This window comes from Suncus etruscus, chromosome 4, assembly GCF_024139225.1.
Source record: "Suncus etruscus isolate mSunEtr1 chromosome 4, mSunEtr1.pri.cur, whole genome shotgun sequence".
Taxonomy (NCBI): domain Eukaryota; kingdom Metazoa; phylum Chordata; class Mammalia; order Eulipotyphla; family Soricidae; genus Suncus; species Suncus etruscus.
In genome coordinates this window covers 38,504,083-38,528,040 of record NC_064851.1, presented here as the reverse complement: position 1 = coordinate 38,528,040, position 23,958 = coordinate 38,504,083, and the positions used below count along the sequence as shown (strand labels likewise).

Genomic DNA, 23,958 nt, shown 5'->3' with positions numbered 1-23,958 from the left:
GAAATTGCCCCTGGCTTGGGGGGACTGTATGGGATACCGGGGGATTGAATCGCAGTCCTTCCTTGGCTAGCGCTTGCAAGGCAGACACCTTACTTCTAGCGCCACCTCGCCGGCTCCTTATCATCAATTCTTAATGTAGAGCCTTGAGGTGCCAAAGTTACCTCTGTTATTGGACAACTTCTAAATTCATAACTTTGCTATATTAAGTTTAATATGATTATTTCTTTTGGGGGGAGGCGGTCACACCCAACAATGCTCAGTAGTTATTCTCCTGGTTATGCCTACCTGCCTGCATTCAGGATTACTCATAGTGGTGCTCAGGGAACCATATTGGATGCCAGGGACCCAATTGCAAGGCAAGTGCCTATATCCTTACTCTCTCTCTAGCCTATATATATAGCACTATCAAGATAAACACAATTGTGCATATTTTTCCCTAACCTGAAATGATTTTGTTAATAAAGTTTCCATATGCAAATATCAGATAATTTATCTAATAGAAAGGTTTATACTTGATTTTATGCTCATTGACCTTTGATGAAATTGATAAAATCATATAACTCGTAGAATAGCTCAGCTGGATTTTACTTAGTTTAGATGTTAGACCATTTTGAAATCTAAGGGTTAAATCGTATCTCTCTCTCTCGCATATACACAATACACACATGTCTTTTAATAAACTATTTTTCCTTCACATACAAAAACATTAAAAATTAAAATCAAAGAGATAGTAGAGTATTTGCCTTGTATGCAGCCAACCTGGGTTCTAGAAAATCCTATTTGGTCACCTGAGCCTGCCTGGAATAACCCCTGAGCACTACTGGATGTGACCAAAAAACTGGGGGAAAAAAAATTAAAACATTTTTATAAAGAAATGGTATTTAGTCTCATCAAATTTACCTAGTAAATGGAACATAGGTTCATTTTTCTAAAATCAGATGTATCCTACATTAGTGCTGTTGTTCATGTATCAAACCAATAATTTAAACCTGAAAGCAAAGGGAGTCTAGCTCAGAGTGTATTCTGCTCTTAGCAACCAACTTGTTGTCTACTGTTTTGCTACTGAATGCATGCACTCATAGCTCAGAAGGGGATCTGCAGCCAGCTGCTATGTACTGGACAATACTTCATTCACCTAGTTCCCAGACTTGTCCAGCAAAGACATCAACTCATTGTTTTTAATCCTGAGGAAATTCATTTGTAAACTTCAGATAGTAGCATACTGATCTTAAAACATCCCTGAACTATAAGAATTTGTCTTCCAATTAAAGAATATAAAGTTCCTGTAATTCAGAAATGCTTCCTTGAAACTTTTTCTCTTAGAAACATTTAAACATTATTTTTTTCAAATGGTCTCTATAATTCTAAAATAGTACTTAGAAAATTATGTTAAATTCTTTGAATATTTTCAAAATTAAATAATAAAAATTCAAAAAGTTTCGGAGCTTGAGATATAGTACAGCTTAATGCAGCCTTGCATGCACCAGAACCTAGTTTGATCTCTGTCACAATATATGGGTCTTGGAGCCCCACCATGAGTGTCCCTGAGCACAGAGTCAGGAATAAGCCCTAAACACTGCTAGGTGTAGCCCGCCCCCTTCCAGAACAACAACAACAACAAAAAAAAAAAAACATTAAAAATTTGAAGAAGTTTGATTTTTATTAAAGATTTTTTTTTTACCACACGATTGTTTCCTTTTAGAAAACAACAATTTTGTTGGCATGTGAAACTTCAGTTTCCTCAGAGTCAAGCTGTATACATAGAAAAAAGGTATGTATTGTCACCACTGATTTCAAAATCTGATTTGTTTTCAATTTGTATGAAATTAACTGTTAACTCAGAGTAATACTGATAAATGTAGTAGAATTGATAACTAAGTGTGATATATTTAGACAGTGAAATGAGAGAACTTCTGCATGTATGAACATTGGTGAGTCTTAGAAATAATATTGAATTAAGTTAAGTAATAATGCAGAAGATGTAAATTGTTTTGAATACAGTTTTTAAGTGAGAAAATTAAATGAGTACTCATAAATAATAGCTACAAGGTAGAAGAAATCTAAAGAAAATAATTAGCACAAAAACCCTAGTGTTACTTTAGCAACAGGAACTGGCATTAAGGAGTGAGATGTGGAAAGAACTGAGAGGACTGAAATGCTGAGTTGTTCTATAGGAATGAAAAATGTCCTAGAATTATATTATGCAAAAAAGCTTATTAATCTTATATATAGTATTTCCCTTGGGGCCATTATTTCAGACATGTGTATGTATATTCACATTCGAAGTTGATTTGTAAAAATAGTTCTTTATTCTATTTTTTTATACTAAGAATATTTTCAAGCACCATTAGCCTTTTTTTATAATTATATATTATTTGATTCTTTGGGTTAGGAAATGTTATATCTGTTCTTTAGTAATTAATATTTTATACTTTACAGATTTTCTATATTATGCATAAATATCTCTATTTGTTAACACTCATTTTACCTTAAAATATCCTTATATGTGAGTGCATAAAAGAATTAAGGGAGAGCAAGGATTTTAACATTTTATGCCTATGAGTATGTAACACAATAGTATATGTGAATATATACATTTTGATTAAGGAAACAAAAGTGTAGTAGTGTCTGAAATTTGTTTCTATAGCTTTAGCATTTAAAATAATGAATGTAAATATAAGAACATTGATATAGTTACTGCTTTATATTCAGTGAAAGTAGTATCAATTTTAAACCTGGTCTAATGATTTAGAATGAATAAGTTTGACTATCCAATAAAATTGGCATCATTTGTAACCCATTTTTCAAAACTCCATTTCAGAAACTTTAAAATACATTTTATCCTGGCTTGTTTTGTTTTGTTTTGGTGACTGCACTGGTCTATGTTCAGGGGTTACTCCTGGCTCTGCACTTGGGAATTACTCCTGTAGTGTTTGGGGAACCATATGGGATGCCAGGAAGTGAACACAAATTGGTTGCATGCAAAGTAAACACCCTACCCACTGGACTATCATTCCATTCCTAATCTTGACTTCTTTCATCTCCATATACAGATGTGCATTAATATAGGCTTCATATATTTTCATTGGTTTATGGATATCTTTTTAAAATATTGTTTTTACATCTTTATTAAGTATGTCCAAGAAGTTAAGAATAAAATTATTGAAACTGTTTTAGCCAAAAGATTTGGGTTCAGTGATAAAAGATAATAAAGTCACAGATTTGGTAAATTTAAATTAACGCCTTAACCGAAAAAAAGTGTAAATAATAATATTTTGATTTTACTTTTTCTTTGTTGGAAAGAGTACCAGATGATAAAACTATAAATGAAATCTTAAGACCATACATTGATCCTGAAAAGTCTGATCCTGTAATTCGTCAAAGGTATTTTTAAAAATGTTATAATTCTCTAAAAGTACTGTTAATGTGCATGTTATGTAACCTATCTATTATATAAAATCAAGACTTAATTAGGGTACAATATGTCAGTAGACTTTACTTTCTTTTTTTTTTTGTTTTGTTTTGTTTTGTTTTGTTTTTCGGGCCACACCCTTTTGATGCTCAGGGGTTACTCCTGGCTAAGCACTCAGAAATCGTCCCTGGCTTGGGGGGACCATATGGACACTGGGGGGATCGAACCGTGGTCCTTCCTTGGCTAGTGCAGACAGCCTTGGAAGGCAGACAGCTTACCTCTAGCGCCACCTTGCCAGCCCCTAGACTTTACTTTCTATTCCATTTCATTGACATTTATCCAAGAGTTCATCAGAGATTATGGGCTTTTAGGTAATGGCTTCTGTTTATTCCAGTTACGATTTAAAGCATGTAATAATAAATTATTAATTTAATCTACCTACTTTTATCTTTCCTATTATTATTTTCTAGATGGGGAATCTAAAACTTAAAGTGATTAAGGAACTTAAGTACTAAACAGGGAAGCTGGGATCAAATTCAGGCAGTTTGGATTCAGAATCTTCTCTCTTAACCTTTAAATAGCCTTCATGTGAAACCAGAAACATTAACATTTTTCCAAGTAACTGTTAAGGGCAGGAAATCTTATTTCAACCAAGTCTTCATAAAACAAAATAAGATACACATGATCTGTGATCCAGAAATACAACATGAGCAAAAATGGCTAATGTTTTCTAGTGGAAGGATTCTATAATAAATATCTGGATCAGGATAGCTGACTCTGTCCTTTATTAACTATATTATCATGAACAAGTTTCTTTACTTCTAGTTTGTAATTTTTCTAGCAATTAAATGAAAATAATAACATTCATGAGAGAGAAGAGACAGGGAGAAACAGAGTAGAATTAGCTAAAGTATGAATTATTGCTAGACTTTCTTCTTACCAGCCAAGAAAGCAAATGTTTAATTTGGTAGTGGAATAACCTAGCACTTAAAACTTAGATTGGGGAACCAAATAGAGTAGTAGTGAGTAGGGTTTTGACCTTGCACACAGCCTACCCAAGTTAGATCTCTGGCAACCCATATGGTCCTTGAGCCCCAACAGGGGTGTCTCAAAAGAAAGAAATAAAATTAAAAAAAAAAAATCCTTGGTTGGGTAGATTCTAAATATTCAGATCTAATTTGATTTTAGTTAAATTTCATCTGGTGGTTTGGGGTAATAATAATTCCAAAAACTGAGCTGGAACCCTGTTACATAACAGTTAGTTTTGGAAATAGCTATAATAGTTATGTTTCTTTCCTGATGACTGACAACTCAGTTGTTTTATTGTTGCTGTATTTGACAGTAATACAAAATAGATGTCACTAAAGTAGTTATATTTTAAATAAAATAGCAAAACTAATTTGCTGAAATGGGTAGTTTTTTAAGGATTTTTTAGAAAAATAATAATTTTTTAAAAAAGGTTTTGTTTGTTGATTTTGGACCATACCAGGCAATGCTTAGGAGTTATTCTTGTTCTACACTCAGGAATTACTCTATGTGATGCTTAGGGGGACCATGTGAGACTCTGGGAATTAAACCTACATTAGCTGCATGCAAAGCAGACACCCTACCTGCTGTATTATCACCCCATTTTTAAAATATCTGATCCTTGATTTAAAAATAACATTTTAATGCTTAGATGAATTTTAAGTATTAATTGCTCATAAATATTTTATCTTTGGATAATATCTTGAAATATAATTTTAAAAATCTATTTTCATTTCAGGTTGAAAGCCTATTTTCGCTCTCAGTCTGGAGTTCAAATTTTAATGAAGGTTGAATATGTGCAGCAAAATTCAGTAAGGTAAAATTGCTTTATTTCACATTTCTTTAAATCGTTTATAGTTCGATGTACATAAGAAATTTGATTATCTTGTGTAGCTAGTTATTATCTTGCTATTTAGACATCACTGGTTAAAAATATTTTTTAAATTACATCATATTTAATGTGACATATTTAATATTGCCAGAGTAATAGCACAGCCAGTAAGGCATTTGCCTTGCATGCATTTGATCTAGGTTCCATACCCAGCATGCCATATGGTCCCCTGAGCCTGGCAGGAGTGATTTCTGAACGCAGAGCTAAAAGTAGCCCCTGAGCACTGCTGGATGTGGCTGAAAAACATGAATGGATTGGATGGATTAGATGGATGGATGGATGGATGGATGGATGGATGGATGGATGGATGGATGGATGAATGGATGGATGGATGATGTGCAATTAAAAGATTTCTAAATTTCATTTTAACATTTTAATAAATATCCTATACAAAATTCTATTTTCAGTATTTTGCCTTTAGGAGTATAACCTTTTGTGTTCTAAATGTGATTTTGGAATGTAATGAAGATTAAGTAATTAATGAGATAGCCTGAGGTTCTTGGCCTAGCTATGCAGGCCTGAAGGTTCAGTGCTTAAGTCCAGCAATAGGAAGGGCCATGAGAACTACATCTGGTGGTGCTGGAGATATATGTGGTTCTCTACATTCAAAGCATGTGCTTCAGTTTCTTGAGAACTCTCTACAACCCAGATACTGTTCTAGTTATTAGAGAAATACCAGTAAGTTAAATCATTCCTTCCCCTATAAAATTTATATTCCCAGTGGAGGAAAATTATAAAAAGTTGTTTATGTTAGCCAGATCACACCTGTTTTTCACCACATTAATTCCTGCAAGCCTTTTCTTAGAAAGAAGATGAGTAGTTTTAAGCAGAAAAACCTTCATTAGAATACCAGGTTCTGTCTACCAGAGGACAGCTATTGTACTGTTGCTCTCTTAACTGATAATAATTCTATTGATAGAATCTTTTATTTATCATAGAGTTCACTTACATTTCTATTCATTATATTTCCTTTGCTGTACGTACAAGTCCTTTCATATGCCTAGAAAATAAATATGCAGTTATGCTGCTGTGTGATGATACTTTCCAAATTTATTTTTGAAAACATAAATTAAGCACATTTAATCTTTTAAGTATATAAATAAATAGAGGGGTTTGTACAGAAATGAATAAGGTACAGTTCTGTTGTGGGGAAAACATGAAGCAAAGGTAACTATAGTTCCTAGGCATGGACTTGTTTTCTGAGAGATGAAGGTAACTAGAGTAGCTTAGATCATTGTTGAGTTTCAAGGAGAAATGGCACCAATTTTGGAACATTCTTCTATAAAATAATTTTTCTAGATACTAACCTATATATATAGGGTCCTCTTAAAATAAAGTTATATTCAAGAAAGAAGCAATAGTATTCTTCCAGCATACATAATCTGTGAAGTAGCCTATCTCATTTTACTTTGATTTCAGATTCGAAAAAGAAAAAAATGTTTTAAATATCAGATTAAATTTGGTAGGCAAATTGTTGTCCCATTACAAATATTAAATTAAAACTCCACTTCTTAAAGCTAGCCCAAATTATGATTTGTTTCAAGTCAGTCTTTTTTTTTATATACAAATGCTTGCCTCAAAGTAGGTATTTTATAAAGTAAAAATGTTTTTAATTTAAATCAAACTTTGAATTTTACCAACCCTTTGTTTTGCCAATGGAATTTGGGATGAAGGCAAAAACAGTTTTGCTCTGTGAAGATTACTATTAAATTATGTACAATGCCTGGTAGGGTCAGTGTCCACTAGCATGGAGATGGCCGTTTGTGTGTCCTGTTTGAAAAAATATCTTTTTTTTCTCTTAGCCCCATTTTGTAATAGGGCTGGTTTTGTTTTCAAGTTTTACTGGTACTTTATATAGTTTGAAAATTAACTCTTTGTCTGATGGGTATATGCAAATATTTTTTCCCAATTTGTGGGGTTCTTTTTTATTCTGATCACATTCTTTTGTAGTACAGAATTTTTTTTATTTTACAAAAGATGCTTAATTTGATGTAGTCTCATTTGTTTCTATCTTCACTTCTGTTTGGTTGGCCAGTAGCATTGTATCACTAAAGGTGCCTCTCAATACATATTTTCCTCAAAACTTATGTATTCAAATCTGATATCGAAGAATTTAATCCACTTGTATTGACTTCTATGCATCATATAAGATGGAGTCTGAGTTTATTTCTTTCTCTCTCTTTTTTTGTTTTTGTTTTGGTTTTGGGCCAACCGGTGGCACTCAGGGTTTACTCCTGGTTCTGGAATCAGAAATCGATCCTGGCAGGTTTGGGGACCATATGGGATGTCGGGAATCGAACCCAGGTCCATTGTGGATCTGCTGTGTTCAAGGCAAACGCCCTACCGTAACTTCGGCCCCCTGAGTTTATTTCTTAAAATTTCTTAATTTTCCCAGCACCATTTGCTGGAGAGGGTCTCCTTGCTCTCTTATCTTCTTACCTCCTTTTTCAAAGATTGGCTGTCTGAATACCAGAGGATCTATCTATCTCTGGACTTTAAGTTCTGTTCCATTAGTCTCTAAGTGTGCCTTTATTTCATTCAGTACCACACTCTCTTGGTTATTTTTTGTTTGTTTGTTTGTTTGTTTGGCTACATCCAGTGATGGTCAGGGGTTACTCCTGGCTATGTGCTCAGAAATCGCTCCTGGTTTGGGGGACCATATGGGACGTTGGGGATCGAACCGAGGTCCATCCTGCGTCAGCCGCGTGCAAGGCAAGCGCCTTTCCACTGCACTATGGCTCCAGCCCCCTCTCTCGATTATTATATTTGATAATAAAAGTTAAAGTTTGGGAAAGAATTTTTTTTTTTAGATATTTTTGGGGGAAGCTATGTTACTCTGTACAAATTATAACAGCTTTTGACTTATCTTTTTAAAAATATGGGGGTTTTATAGGGATTGCATTGAATTTATATAGTGCTTTGGGTCACATTATCCTTTTTCTAATGTTAATTCTTCTAATCCATGTGTAAGATGTGTTTCAATTTTTTATATCATCTTTTATTTGTTAATTTAAAGTTTTCTTTGTATGTCTTTAGCCTCTTTTGGTGTTTTGTTTGGAGGTCACACCTTGGGCCACACTATCAGGTTAGGAGGTTTTCCTGGCTCTGTAATCAGGAATCACTTCTGACAGATTGGGGAAGCCTTAACTGTTATACTATCTCTCCAGCCCTCATCTTCATTATTGATTCTTAAGTTTTCGTTTTTGTTTTCGTTTTCTTGAGGTACAGTTCATACTTCTTTAGCATAAGTCAAAAAGATATGAAGTTTTGAGAGCTTGTTTAAGAAGTGTTGATTTCTAGATAAGTGGCTTAATTTAGTTTCTAACTATCTTCATTTAGACATCACTACATCTTAAACTTCTCCTACCTAAAATGCATCATACCACATCTGTTCCTGGTTTGTGTGTGCTTTGTTTTGCTATTTAAATGACTCCTTGCACCCAGTCAACACTCAAATATTGAAGGCAGACTTTTTAAAAATTTTTTGATTTTTCCCTGGGTGTCTTTCTATGCACTATTGGCCTCCATACTGAATTGCCTCTATGTTCTCTCCTCTGCATTCTGCTGAATACTTATTACTGTGTCCAGTGTAGTTGCTTCCTTCTTCCTAACTAGATATGTTTTTTATCTTTTGAGTCCCCAAAAATGTTTTCTAAATAAGAGTTTCTGCAACAATCCTATATTACATTTCTTTCCCCAAATGATAAATTTCCCTGTGAAGACAGGAACTACCTTCAATATCTCCATTTTTAATTTCCCTCAGTTGGAATTTCATGTCATGAATGTTAACATTAGTATCTGAATACACTTAAATATAAATATTCCTGCTAATTCCTATATATTGCATCACACTATTACTCAAAACAAGTCTTCTTTTTGTTTCTTTTTTATAAATGGCCAGAGACTAACATTTTTTAGTTCTGTTAGCCATGATTACACTTCTCAACTTTGCTATAGTAATAAATAGCTATAAATACATATATTAGTATATTTGCGTTCAAGATTTATTATTTGGAAGACAGTGGACTGGAATTGGCATGTTGACCATAGTTTGCCAATAGCTTAATCAAATACTATTTTTAAATTACTTGTGACTTTTGTTTAACTAATTGTACATCTCCATGAAAATGTATGTGAATTGAAAGCTCTGTGCCATGAAATATTTTTTTAAAATATATGCAGTAAACTCGGGGAATAAAAGTTCTGCCTGTGCCTTTTCAGAGAGATTAATTTTGCCTCTGTAAGGACCTCAGTAAGCAAAGATTCTCTGACCTTTTACTTCATGTTACTTTCCCAAACTTTACTTCCTATACAGCCACTCTGCCTGTAAGATACCCAAGGTGATTCCAAGGTCTCTTGCTAAAGTCCTGCTATTAGAAAACAGGAGATCTTGAAAGTTAAGATTATTTTTTATAAAAATTATACAGAATTAAATGTATCAGAAAACATTAAAGGAATTCCAGAATTTCTTTGGTCAGCATAAATACTTTCAGATGTCCTGTCTTTTTTATTTTTATTTTTAAGCTATAGGATAGTTTTATTGAATGAAATTTGCTTTAGAAAGATGTGAGAGGGAAGAAGGAAGGGAAATATGTTTAAGAGAGAACACAGGCTTCTCCGGATTGGAAATAAACAAAGAAACATAAAGACCAAAGGAAGACCAAAGGAAAACACGAATTTGAAGAGTCTCTTGTCCTGTAAATAGTCTGGGTCTGTTTCTGGCTTTTTACTTAGATCCCTTGAAAATAACTGAAGGAAGCATGTCAATAACAGCAGAATGTTCTCCAGATGAGATTTCTTAATCTTTGTCTAAACTTCATCTATCGTGGTCGAAGCGATAGTGCCACTGGTAGAGCATTTGTCTTGTACAAGGCCAACCCGGTTTGATCCCTAGTATCCCATATGCTCCCCCAAGCCTGCCAGGAGTTGCCCCCTGACCACTGACGGTGTGGCCTAAAAATCAAAAAACAGCCTTCATCTTATTTTTCATTTGGAGCATGATTCTGATCATGAGTACTACTAGTGTGATTAATGAGGAAATAAACCTAAGAATGTTTACTTTGGGGGTGACGCTTCCCACTATCACTTGTCCTATGGGGGTGACACTTCTGGATGATATTCTGTTTTCTAGGCCTGATAATTAATTCTGTCTTTGGACTCCTTTATGTGGTGCTGCTCAGGTCATTGATGCTAAGGCCCACTAGGGCCACATGGGGATGCTCTGGAGCCACAAGAACCAAAGTCAGCTGTGTAAGGCAAGGTCGTGCACTACCAAGGATTGAACTCAGAACCTTATGCATGATTGCTATCCAGCCCTTTGAGCTATTTCCCTGGCCCCAAGATAATCTTGTAAATAACCTTGCATTGTGTAATATAAGGTATCTTCTTTTTTTGGGGGGGGGGGGGTTTCGGGCCACACCCGTTTGATGTTCGGGGGTTACTCCTGGCTAAGCGCTCAGAAATTGCCCCTGGCATGGGGAGACCATATGGGATGCTGGGGGATCGAACTGCGGTCCTTCCTTGGCTAGCGCTTGCAAGGCAGACACCTTATCTCTAGCGCCACCTCTCCGGCCCCATGTATAAGGTATCTTCTGTATTGATCTATTATATTAGACATATATTTCCAGGAGCCAGAGAGATAGAACAATGGGTATGTACTTGTTTTAGAAGTAGCTAACTTGGATTCAGTCCCTGGTACCACATATGGTTCCCACCCAGGAGTTATCCCTGAGCTCAGAGCCAGCAGTAGAATCTTAGCACCTCTACGTGTGACCTAAAAAAAAAAGTGTAGTATTTGTACAAAACCTTAGATTATTTTATTTACATCTCTTTTATTTAAACTACTGAACAAAAATTTTAAAGAACTTTAGGGAACTGCTTTAAAATATACAAAGTATCATTGCTTTGCAAAATTACTTTAGCAAAAACCAAAATGTGAAGTCCCAGAATAAATATTCTCAAACACAGAAAATGTTTGCTGCCAGAGTGGATTGAAGTCGAGATTAAATAGTATCTTTATGAACAGAAATATTAATGGCAACCTCTTATTTGTGTGACTTTTATCTTTTAAGTACTCATAATTTGATTGTTATATTCTACATATTATCAATGTAACTGCATAAAGGCACCTGCCCTGGGGCATTATAATTTCTACTATATAGCTGCAACCTTAAACCTTAGTAGGCCTGCCTTCTTTCTTTAAAGTTTTGTTATGTTCTTTGCAGTGTGGCATAGTCTCTTCATGCCATATGTATCATAGTGCATATTTTTAGATTATCTTAAAGTCCACTGCAGTTTTTTGTAGTATTGGTAGAGATTATTATAGTATTTTAGAGTGAGAAGCATGGTCAGGATGAAAACATGCTCAAATGATCAAATGTGACTAACCTTTGGCCACCTTGTGAATCCAGATTTTAGAACTCTAGGAGGATACATAGGATCATTTGAGTATTAGAAAGCATTTGTATCACCTGCACAACAAAAATAGCTAGTATAACTCTAGGCAAATAATAGTTATCTGCAGTAATAGAATTTAATGGTATGGCTAATTTATGAATCTATAAGGATTTTTTTTCTGAGAAATCTGATATATTTTGCAAAGTGGTACTTAATAATGAAAAATGCATTAGAGTCCAAAAATGTGTTAGCAGTAGAGCTTTACCTTGCATCATATGGCCAAACAATATTTGATTTCCTGCATTCCATATGGTTCAAGATTAATTCTTAAATACAGAGCCAGGAGTAACCTGATCATATCTAGGTATGGCTAAAAACAAAATCAAAGTAAAAAAATCACTTGTGATAGGTTCAAAGGATTATATAGGATGCTGGCGATCGAATCTGGGTAAACTATGGGCAAGGGTCCAGCCCCAGGAGGAATTTTTTAGACAAGACACATTAGATGAGGAGGAAGAGCTAGGGTTGGCATATGAAGTATCTAAATGCTAGAAACACTCTGCAGCCAGAAAGAACATTTGAGCTGATATGGAACAAGAATGTTTTACTTAGCTTTAGATTTTTATCATAATACTTTTTCAGAACATTTGAGCTGATAAGGAACAAGAATGATTTACTTAGCTTTAGATTTTTATCATGATACTTTTTTCAACGATAGGATAGATTGTTGTTTTCTTTTTTCTTTTCTCTTTTTTTTTTTTTTTTTTTTTTTGGTTTTTGGTTTTTGGGTCACTCCCGGCAGCGCTCAGGGGTTACTCCTGGCTCTATGCTTAGAAATCGCTCCTGGCAAGCTCAGGGAGCCATATGAGATGCCGGGATTCGAACCACCGACCTTCTGCATAAAAGCAAATGCCTTAACTCCATGCTATCTCTCCGGCCCCTGTTGTTATTTTTTTAATTGACAGCCCCAACAAACTGGGACTTACTTCCATGAGCTTCTGTTACCTAGCAGACTATCCCTTCATGGTTTAAAGATTCTACTAAAAATTACAAGGCTGCATTGAAAATACAAAACTCATTTAAAAACAAACAAGTATTTTAGTGCTTATGTAATAAATATAACTCTTTATTACTAAAAAAATTCAATGACTTTGCCCCAAATAAAGTTTCTGTAGACATTATTATATTAGCTAATTAAATTATAAAAATATTTTCATGGGTGGAATAAATAAGATAAAAGAATTGTATTTTATCATTTAGCCCACAATTACACTTTTTATCATTTAATATCACTGGGAGTGCAAGATGACCTGGTTCTGAGCTCTTAGCCCAGAAACTCTTAGCAGCTAGTCTTGGTCAGCTCTGTTTAGGGTCAAATGATATTATTGATTAATTACTAAGTTTGTGAGCAGTTTACTCTTCAAACATCGCAGCAGATTCAGATATATGTGGAGGACAGCCTCACTCTCTTTTTTTTTTTTTTTTTTTTGGTTTTTGGTTTTTGGGCCACACCCGTTTGATGCTCAGAGGTTACTCCTGGCTAAGCGCTCAGAAATTGCCCCTGGCTTGTGAGGACCATATGGGATGCTGGGGGATCGAACCGCAGTCCTTCCTTGGCTAGCTCTTGCAAGACAGACACCTTACCTCTAGCGCCACCTCGCTGGCCCCCAGCCTCACTCTTGACCCCCCCTAGTATTCTAATGTAAATATTGAGTGGATAAGGATGAATTTACAACTGTCAGATTATGCTCTGTTTTGCATTTGAGTATCATTTGTTATTGGTGGAAATGAAGAAAAATTGGGAGAACTTCTTCACTACACTGGTATACATGTTCTCAACTTTTTAATTTGATGTGACATAATATGCATATGCCAACACATTTCCATAGGCAGGTCTTTTGAGCTAGCAAAAATCGCAGCTCTTTCTATACCCCAAAAAGCGAGAGAAAATAAAGGGGAAATTTGTTGATGTTGATATTGTTGTTGTAGTGACTTGAGAATTTAAGATTATTTTTAATAATCCACTTGTACATTTGACAACTCTATCATGATACCAGGGCATATAAACTATATATTAAATTTTGTGATCTACCTTATTGGGGGTATTTTGTTTTTAATTTCAAAATAAAGGATTTAAGTGTATGGCAATATACGTGTCTGGAAGCTAAAGCCAGTTACTTTACTGCCACATATTGCTAGAAATTGTTTCTGTAGGATGAGTTTAGTTTTTAAGGTTCAAGCTAATTTTAATATATAGAGTATTTTAGCCAAAAATAAATTCATGAAAAAGTCAGTCATATGAAAACGAATGACTTATTCAACAGTTTTTCTCGTGTCTATTAATGAGTAATTCTAAATATTTGGGGTGTTTTTGTTTCATTATTTTTTTTATTATAAGCTATTATGAGCTGGATCCTTACAAAAGTCTCCTTGACAATTTGAAGAACAAAGTGATTATTGAATACCCAACATTGCATATGGTATTAAAAGAATTCAGCAGTGACATGAAAATTCTTAACCAAGGTAAGTGTAAAATTTCTTCCTGTAATGCTTAAATCTAATGAAGCTTGAAGTGTTACATGACTGCTTATTTCTTTATGTGTCTTCTCACTATATTTATACACATAACTGTATTTATTCAATACCTACTATTAATATTATGAAATGGTGAATGAATTGGAGTTTTTCTTTGAAAGCATGTAAAATTAAATACCAGTTTTAATGAGTGAGTAAATTCTGATTATAGAGTATAGATAGTATTTACCTTTTTGGAATTTTATTTTTTATATTTTTAAAAAGTAATTTTTTGTAATGTTTTTGTCAACAAGCTTTATTCTTTAAAAATAATCCAACATTTCAGTTTCTTCTATATAGAGTGAAACCAGAAAAATAATGTATAACCATTAATATATATATTTTTTATTCATTAATATATTGAAATGGAATTAGTTTATAAGAATATAAACTGTTCTATGTCTTTGGGGTCCACCCAGTATTACAAAACATACCCACTATCAGGTTTTTAAGCTTTCAGAAATTGTCTGTAATCAGATAAATTATCATAGAGATGAGAGATGACATGAGAGATTAAAATGAGAGATTACAAAGCTTTTTTAGCATTCTACCTTAAAGTAAATGTTACTAAGAACATGATAAAATTTTGAATTGCATTTAGAATAAGCTGTTGTTATTACTTTGACCCTTTGTTGTTGTAAATGTTTTTAAAATCCATTGGTTTAATTTTCCTTGTCTTTATTTCCTTGGTGCTATTTAGCATTTTAGTGATTCGTTAAAGTAGATATTTTTTCCTCTCTGTAGAGTAGTACAGCTGGAACTCTCAGAACTGGGAAAGGGTAGACATGCAAGTTCATGTATAAAACACCATCATTTATAAATACTATTTTCAGTAAGAATTTTCTTAATACAAATTCTAGAGAACAAAAAACTCAAACAAATTACTTTTTGAAAGGAAGAAAGGCTACTTGTCTAACTCAACATTATTAGATGCCACTTAGCTGAGAATTATAGGAACATGCCAGTTTCATTGCAAACTCTAGAAGACCATAAGAAATTGGTGGATTGGGTTGAATTTTTTTATTATTATTTTTTTTTAATGTGCAGTCAGAGCAGCCAAAATTTTGTGTGCCACAATTTGAAATTGTGGGATTTTTTTTTTCAAACTAAAGTGAACATGAAATTTCTAATAATTATGGGTTCTTTTCTAAATCTGTCGGATAATTCTTGACTATATTTCTCTTATTATAAGTGTATACGTTTTTATTTTTTAAGTTAGAAATTTTAGTTTTAAAATATTCCCTTTTATTTTTCTAAAGTTTTATGTAAGATCTTACTTTTTTTTCTTGGTAGTTCTCTCTCAATATTGGTTTCAGGGAAAGTTGTTTAGTAATGTGGGTTACTAGCCATGGCAAACATAGTCTGTGTAAATAAACACAGCACACACAGATTCTTTTTCACCTTGTTTAGGAATGCATATTGAAATAAGACTTCCTGTAACCAAGCACAGGATAAGGCTACTTTTGTAGTGTACTTGGAACAACCTTCTGAAGTAAAAATTACTATATTTTGGTAGGTATATATTTGACTTATTTACAGGAAGCACAGGTGATTTGTGCTTTCAGTATAAAAGATCATTTAAAGCTAGAGCTGCTGAAGAAAAGTACTAAAGACAATATGACAGGATTTTCAAGAACTTTTCTCAATGTTACATAAATATACCTTAGAAATAAAGCCAAGTCTTCTCATAAGTTCATTGTTTTGTGTAAGTGTTTCTGTGTCTTTACTGTATTGGATACACCTAGAGGGTGTCCCTGAATACATGAGGAGAATTATATAGGAACAAAGCATTTTCTTCAGAAAACCTTGAATTCTTTCCTCCAAAGGCTGAAGAAAGACTGTGTATTGTTCTTGAGTTCATACACAAAATGCCTCTCTTTTTTCTGGTTTGGAGGAAAATGTGTTACTACGCTGAGATGTAGCAGTTTTTACACTTGCTCCTTGTTTTAATGCTTATTATGATTGTAGATTGCTATAATTAATTCTTTATAAGTCTACCTATAGTTGATGGTAGTTGGCAAGTTCTTTTTATTTGCTTTTTCAGAAGTAAGATATGGTTGACTGTTAAACACCTTAAATATTAAAGGTCAAGACATAGCAATGGAGGCCGGAGAGATAGCACAGCAGAGTGGGCACTTGCCTTGTAAGCATTCGACCCAGTTCTTTTCCCAGCATTGCCTGAGATCCCCAGTAGTGATTCCTGAGTGCAGAACCAGGAGTAACCCTGATCACTATTGGGTATGACCAAAAAAAAAAAAAAATGTAAATGTGTTATTCACTGATCTGGTATCAAGCCAGTGGGAAGTGCTCAGACATAACTTCCCAAATGTCTCTTGTTTGCCAGTTAGCCAGCAGATTTCAATTACTTGTTAATGCTTGTCCTACTTTAAAGAAAAAGAAATCCACTTAAAAGAAGAAATTTAGGCAACTTTACTGAGCAAAGAGGAAAAAAACATCCTCCCACTCTGCACTGCCAAATAGTACAAAATCTCTTTAATTTAAAAGATAAGAAAAAGTTTTGTTATAATGTAAATCAGAGTTAGAATGTCAGCCTGGAGCAATAGCACAGCAGGTAGGGCATTTGCCTTGCACAAGGCCAACCTGGGTTTATTCCCCGGCATCCCATAAGGTCCCCTGAGCCTGCCAGGAGTGATTTCTTAGCTCAGAGCTAGGAGTAACCTCTGAGCACTGCCAAGTGGGCCTAAAAACAAAAATACAAGCAAAAAAAGTTAGAATGTCTCTAGAATTTGAAAAGGAATCAGCCCAAATTGATTGCATGCATTATTGAAAATATCTGGTATAGCATGCATTCACAGTTTAGTCTTGTTTTTTTGCCCAAAGTTGGGATGGGTGGGGTTGAGTGTCCTCCCAGTGTGTTCCCAGTGATACTGTGCTAACTGAGTTGGTCAAGGTATGAGCCTGAGGATGTGGTACTGTGAGAGTCGTTTGATGCTGGGGATTACCAGAGTTAAACCCTAGTGGTACTTAGGGCCTCCAGCACCACATCTTGCAGTGTTTGGTGACTTCCAGGACTATACCTGAAAACGCAGGATGGATACCATGTAGGTCAGAGTATTGAACAGGGGTGTTAGCCATATGCTTGATGGGCCTGTGCCTTAACCCATTTACTGTCTCATCAAAATAACATCAGTCTTTAGTTATGCCAATAAAAATCTTTTATCTGTTCTTCCCTCATTTTTTTTTCTTTCTCTCTCAGAGACACGTGGGTGTCTGTGAGAGGGAGGAATAAGGAAATATTCACTACACCTAAAATAGATTTTGCAAAAAAGTGCAGAGTCAGGAAAAAGAAAACAACTAACTTAATAATATGGCAACACTTGAAAGACTATACTAAAATTGAAAATAGCCCATAAGGATTGGGACTGTGTCTTGGACAAGCTTTTACATATCATTCTGAAAATGGCTGAGTAAATACCATTTAATTCTAAATCTAGGTACAAACAGCAGAAAGCTAGACAGTTGGAGTGTACAGCACAATCTGGGTTTATGATTCTAGTATCAACTTGCACTGGCTCCAGAATTTACTCTGCTTCACTGTCTACCACTTTCCTCTCACATGGGAGGTAATAATCTGTAGTCAAAAGCATCTGTATTGTTCATTGTGACAGTTTACATTGTCATTACTCTTTTTGTTTTTTATAGAAAACTCAATCAGTTTTTTTTTGTTTTTCATTTTATAGACTATTAGAAATCTAAAAGGGGAGTGACTTGCTGTCACAGTGATTGAGCAAACATGCTAGACTTACTGGGGAGAGAGAAGTGGAGGGTTAGGGATAGTAATCTTAGGGAAGATAAGCACTATCTCCATCCACTCTCCATCCTTAAGGGAGATTTCTCAATTTAGTGAGTGAATCATCCGCTTGCTAGTCAGAGAGGAAAGAAATGATGGTTACCTAGTGTTGTGTCAAGCCACATTCACTCAATATATACTGAGCCTAAATTTTAAGTTTAAAAAAATACAGAAAAATTTACCCTAGCCATATTTGGCTAATCTGCATGATAGCAAGCCATTCAGTGGTGCAGGCATGGAATCAGAACCACACTGTGAAGTGACCATTCCCAAGTCTTCCAGAGTTAGGAAGGATGTTACCTCACAACTAAAATTGCCACTCAGCCATCGTTTCTCTGTTTATTGCAGAGAAAATTTGTATATCCCTGCTGCCTGGGACATGGCATGGTTTGTGCCATGAGCAGTCTCATTGGTATGCATCAGAAAGGAGGAAAAAAAGAAGAAGAAACAATATGCCAAACAGCAACGGTATAAACACTTAACTGTATATTTACTTTTTTTCTCCCTTACCCCCCACCTCCTAGGGAAAAGTGAATCTGTCAGGAACATTGGCGGTGAAAATTAAGCCCTTCTGGAGGAAGATGGAAATTACCAGACAGTTGCAGAGGACTATCCATTGATTAACTCTTGGATGCTTGGGATATTGTCATTGAGTGACTGAAATTTTTTGTATTTCTGAAAAGTATAAAAGCCAAGTTAACACACACACACACACACACACACACACCAATTTGGTTCATGATTGGCATAGTGTAAGCATTTAATATGCTTAATTCTGTAGACTTAACAATTTTTTTATAAGAGTACCCCTGACAATCATGTTTTGTCTTTAGTGGAACCTCAAAGAAAGGCCACGCGATGTGCTGTACAGTCACAGGATGCCCATTCTAGTCTTGGTATTATATGTGAAATAACCTGTCATAAGAACTGAATGGATCTTTAATGAAAACTAAATGTGTGCATAGCATGCATTACATGGCCTGTGTACAAGGCTGAGTAGTATTATCTACAATTCCTTGTGTCCATTACAGAAAATCAATGGCTTCACATTATTGTTTGAATTATCTATGCTTAAGAATTTGGCTCTACTCGTTCACACAGTGAGCTATGACTTATTAGGAATTTTGTGCCTTTCATCCCTTTCCCATTCCTCTCGTCATTACCACACAGGGGTGTTGTGATGAGCAGTTTTATGCTGTTGTTTTGAAACAGCTAGCAATAACTAAAACAAAAACACTTGAAGTTCTTCAAAGGAATGTATATGTGTTTTTATGTATATTCATGGTTTAATTTATATCTTATGGCAGCTCTGTATACATTATGATCTCACATGTTGGAATTAAAGTTTCCTAGTTTTATTGGAATTTATATGGTTATGAAATTGCAATATGACTATAAAAGAGTAAAAGATTATTACATCTGTATTGCATCTGTGTACTTAATGGTTATGAAAACAATGATAAAAAATGGAAAATTAGAATAAAATAAACATTAGACCAGAAAAAAATTAGAGGCATTAATTAAGAGTCCTGAAAAGATAATGAGAAGATGAGCACAGAAGAAACTTAAATAACACAGTATAACTTGGGGTAGAAAGTGGAGAAGAGTCCAAAAACAACAGTGCCACAAAAACACTAGTACAGGGACTGAAGTGGGTAGGGTGTTTGCCTTACATGCAGCTGGCCCAGGTTCTATCCTCAGCACCCATATGGTCGTCCCCCCTACCTCAAGCACCAAGAAGATTCATCTGTGAGTGCAAAGTCAAATAAGCGCAGAGCCACAGCTGGAAGTGGCCCAAGAGGGAAAAAAAAACAACAACAATTTCTCATGACATGTAAAAGGATTAGTGAAAACAAGATTCATTAGAAAATAAAGCCTTGGGGCCGGGAAGCTGGCGCTAGAGGTAAGGTGTCTGCTTTGCAAGTGCTAGCCTAGGACGGACCTCAGTTCGATCCCCCAGCATCCCATATGGTCCCCCCAAGCCAGGGGCGATTTCTGAGCGCATAGCCAGGAGTAAACCCTGAGCGTCAAACGGGTGTGGCCCAAAAAAAAAGAAAAGAAAAGAAAGCCTTACAATATGAGAAATATATAGCAAATTTAGGAATCTTCTTGAATATTAAAACAAAAATGTTTGAGCTGGAGTGATAGCACAGCTGTAGGGCATTTGCCTTGCACATGGCCAACCTGGGTTGGATCACTGGTATCCTAATTGGTTCCCGAGCCTGCCAGGATTGATTTCTGAGCACAGATCCAGGAGTAACCCGAGTGCCGCTGGGTGTGGCATAAATAAATAAGTATGTTAGAATTATTTACAATATTACTGAAGAAAACTAAATAGAATTTTAAGGAATTTGCATTTAATCTTACACTGAAATTTATTTAGACAAGAAACAGGGTAATTTGACTCAAATGTGTCAGAATTGTCATTGGAAAAAAGTAGGGTAAAGTGCACATACACAAATAATTGTTATTTGAATATCAGGGTGGAGAGGAATTTCCTGATAATGAAATCTATTATGATGTGGTGTCATTTTCCAAGAAAACGGTTGAGTTTTATCCTTTCTAGAAGTTAAACTGAAAACTGGACAAAACCCAAGAATTTATCTTCTGCTTCCCTTTTGCCCAGAAGGGGAGAAAAATAAAACAAAATTATATGATCTAATGCATTGTTTCCGTATGCATTGCCTAGAATTCTATTAGACTTTTATAAATTATTCCTTAGGAAAGAATTGAACTAGCAGTTCCCCATAAATAAATCTATCAGTTCACTTGATTAATATGCACATTCATTCCCACATGATTTGCAATAAACATGTGTTTCAATGAATAACCATGTCAAGTGCTTGGAAGGGGTGAAATTGGAATAATTCAGAGAACCTTGAAATTTTTTAATATTGAGACCCATATTCTTTTTTTAGAAATCCTTTCCATTTTGGAATCTTAACAAATTTTGATAAGTAAACAAACGCCCTGACTCATGCTAAGTTCAACATTCTGCATTTTGTTCACAAATGACATTTTAAAAGGAGAAAGGCTCTACCTGTGTGACTATTTTTTAAAAAAAATTATTTTAAAGGAAGTTAAGCTTTCATATTGGTAAGTACTAAATATAAGATTAATTTTCATAAAGTAAGAAAAGTTTGTGTCTGTTCATATTACAGATATGCATTAAAGTTAACTTAGGGTCTGGAGCAATAATCCAGTGGGTAGAGCATTTACCTTGCTTGCAGCCAACTCAGGTTCAATCCCCTAGCTAGTTTGTTTAGTTAGTTTAGCTAGTTTGTTTTCCCAAGAAGTAAGAGTTGGATTCAGAATTTTGCATTTTATTTAGTTCTATATACTTTATTTTGATATATGATGTATTAGTTGATTGGAATATAATGTGCTATACCTGATTCCAAATTTGCCATTAAGTTCTATAATACCTAGTCTGCTTTTATTTAATCATACTACCATATTAAATATTTTCAGTAGTACATGCTTTTGATTATTGACCAATTATCTGTTAGTCGCAGGTGACCCTCAAGTTTTTGTCAACATGAAGAACTATTTATTTGTTCACTAGTTCAAGTTAGACTGAATACAAACACCTTGAGGCTATCTTTATATCTCCTTACTTGACTCAGTTCCTGCCCACCCCCTGTCATGAATTGGTTTTCTATTTCAAGCCAGTGTTCTCTTTGGGAATATTTGTTTTGGATTGGGAGGCAGTGAGGTTAAGATCACAACCATTAATATTTTAGCTGATTTTATCATAATAGTGGTACAAAGCATGGCAGCATGGCACAGATATGGAATTTTGATTTTTCTCCCAGTTTGAATCACATTTTCTTTGAGCTGATGAGGAAAAATGCTTCTCTAACAGAAGGGCAAATTATCCAATAAAGGAACAAAGTGGAAAGATTACTGAAAAAAGGTCACTGAAAATAAATACATAAATAAATAAATAACATATACACTAGACCCTATATAATTGAGTTAGCAAGAGATTTCTGAAGTGAAATGACAAAGGCAAATAGTCAAAATAACCTTGAAACACTCCATTTGCTTTAAATGTTTTGTTGCTTTTTGTTTTTGTTGTTTGCGATGCAATTATGGGCTTTTGAGTGGGTGGGGTTTTTGTTTTGTTTTTCTCATGTTATCCATTGTGTTGATATTTTGTTGCTACTGCTTTGATTTAGATGTACATGTATCAATCTGTTTTCATCATCTTTGGAAACTTTCCCAGTTTCATCAAATGTGAGAAATACTGATTTGAAAGTTGTACTCATTTTGAAGTTGTAATAGAGAAAAAGTTTTTTCAAAGGCAGCAACTTAATTACAAATCGGCCCTAAAATAAACATTTAGACATCTGTATTTAACTGCAAAGTATTTTCTTTCAGCTTTGCTCCTTGATGGTTACCTAATGTCTGTGTTCTGTACAACAAACTCAAGAGTAGAGGAGAAAGAGCTCAACAGAGACCTTTGCATAGAAGACCCAGGTTTCGGCCCGGAGAGATAGCACAGCGGCGTTTGCCTTGCAAGCAGCTGATCCAGGACCAAAGGTGGTTGGTTCGAATCCCGGTGTCCCATATGGTCCCCCGTACCTGCCAGGAGCTATTTCTGAGCAGACAGCCAGGAGTAACCCCTGAGAACTGCCAGGTGTGGCCCAAAAACCAAAAAAAAAAAAAAAAAGACCCAGGTTCATGGACTGGAGAGATAGCACAGCGCTAGGGCGTTTGCCTTTCACGCAGCAGACCCAGGACGGACCTGTGTTTGTTTCCTGGCATCCCATATGGTTCCCCCAAACTTGAGAACAGAGGCAGGAGTAACCCTTGATCGCCACTGGGTGTGGCCCAAAACAAAACAAACAAACACACAAAACCCAGGTTCTGCTCCCAGCATCCTAAGCCCTGAGCATTGCCAGGTGTAACTCAGAAGTGAAACAAAACATAAACTGAACTATACTGTGAATATTTTCCAAGTTGGGCTGTAGGTTTTGCACTTAATATCCAAGTGCACATTTTCTTTTTTTTTTTTTTGGTTTTTGGGCCACACCCTGTGACGCTCAGGGGTTACTCCTGGCTATGCGCTCAGAAGTTGCTCCTGGCTTCTTGGGGGACCATATGGGACGCCGGGGGATCGAACCGAGGTCCGTCCTAGGCTAGCGCAGGCAAGGCAGGCACCTTACCTCCAGCGCCACTGCCCGGCCCCCCAAGTGCACATTTTCATCTTTGATAAAATTTGCAGTCCTATATTGTCATCAATTGCCCTAATTGGCCCAAGCTAATTTTAGCTCAAGTTCATTGTTTGGTCTTTCTTTTTTTGGTTTGGTCTTATAGTTACCCTTTGCTTCAATCATATAACATCAAAGATTTGCAGCTCACTTATTTTTATTCCTGAAACATCTTTCTCCATGTTCATTATTACTTTTCCTGACTGTATTTTTCCTGTCCTTTAAGAACCTATTAGAGCAGTAATTACTGTCATTCTCCTATAAAGCTATGTGTACATGTTCATATTGTGTCTTCTGATTGAGACTAATTCTAATCTGGTAATGAGTAATAACTCATTTGTATTAATAGCTTACGAAATATCAAGTACTAATTCTCGTCTTATATTTACATTATTTAAGATTTCTTTGTGTTTGTTTGTTTTTGGGTCATACCCAGCAGCGCTCAGGGGTTACTCCTGGCTCTCTGCTCAGAAATGGCTCCTGGCAAGCTCAGGGGACCCATATGGGATGCCGGGTTTCGAACCACTGACCTGCATGCAAGGCAAATGCCTTACCTCCATGCTATCTCTCCGGCCCCTATTTAAGATTTCTTAGAATTCAGTGAAATTGATTTAAAAAAAAAAAAACAGTC

General features: G+C 35.2%; 1 protein-coding gene across 1 annotated transcript in view; it reads left to right on the top strand.

Moving 5' to 3' along the window:
* Positions 1–18,989, top strand: part of ZNHIT6 (zinc finger HIT-type containing 6) — a 41,317-nt gene extending 22,328 nt beyond the window's left edge. The window contains exons 7-11 of the mRNA XM_049772549.1: positions 1,703–1,771; positions 3,304–3,384; positions 5,178–5,255; positions 14,125–14,249; positions 18,636–18,989. Of these exons, the coding sequence (XP_049628506.1) occupies positions 1,703–1,771; positions 3,304–3,384; positions 5,178–5,255; positions 14,125–14,249; positions 18,636–18,676 (394 nt within the window). The 3' untranslated portion in view covers positions 18,677–18,989. The remainder of the gene's footprint in view (positions 1–1,702; positions 1,772–3,303; positions 3,385–5,177; positions 5,256–14,124; positions 14,250–18,635) is intronic.
* Positions 18,990–23,958: the final 4,969 nt, after the last annotated feature.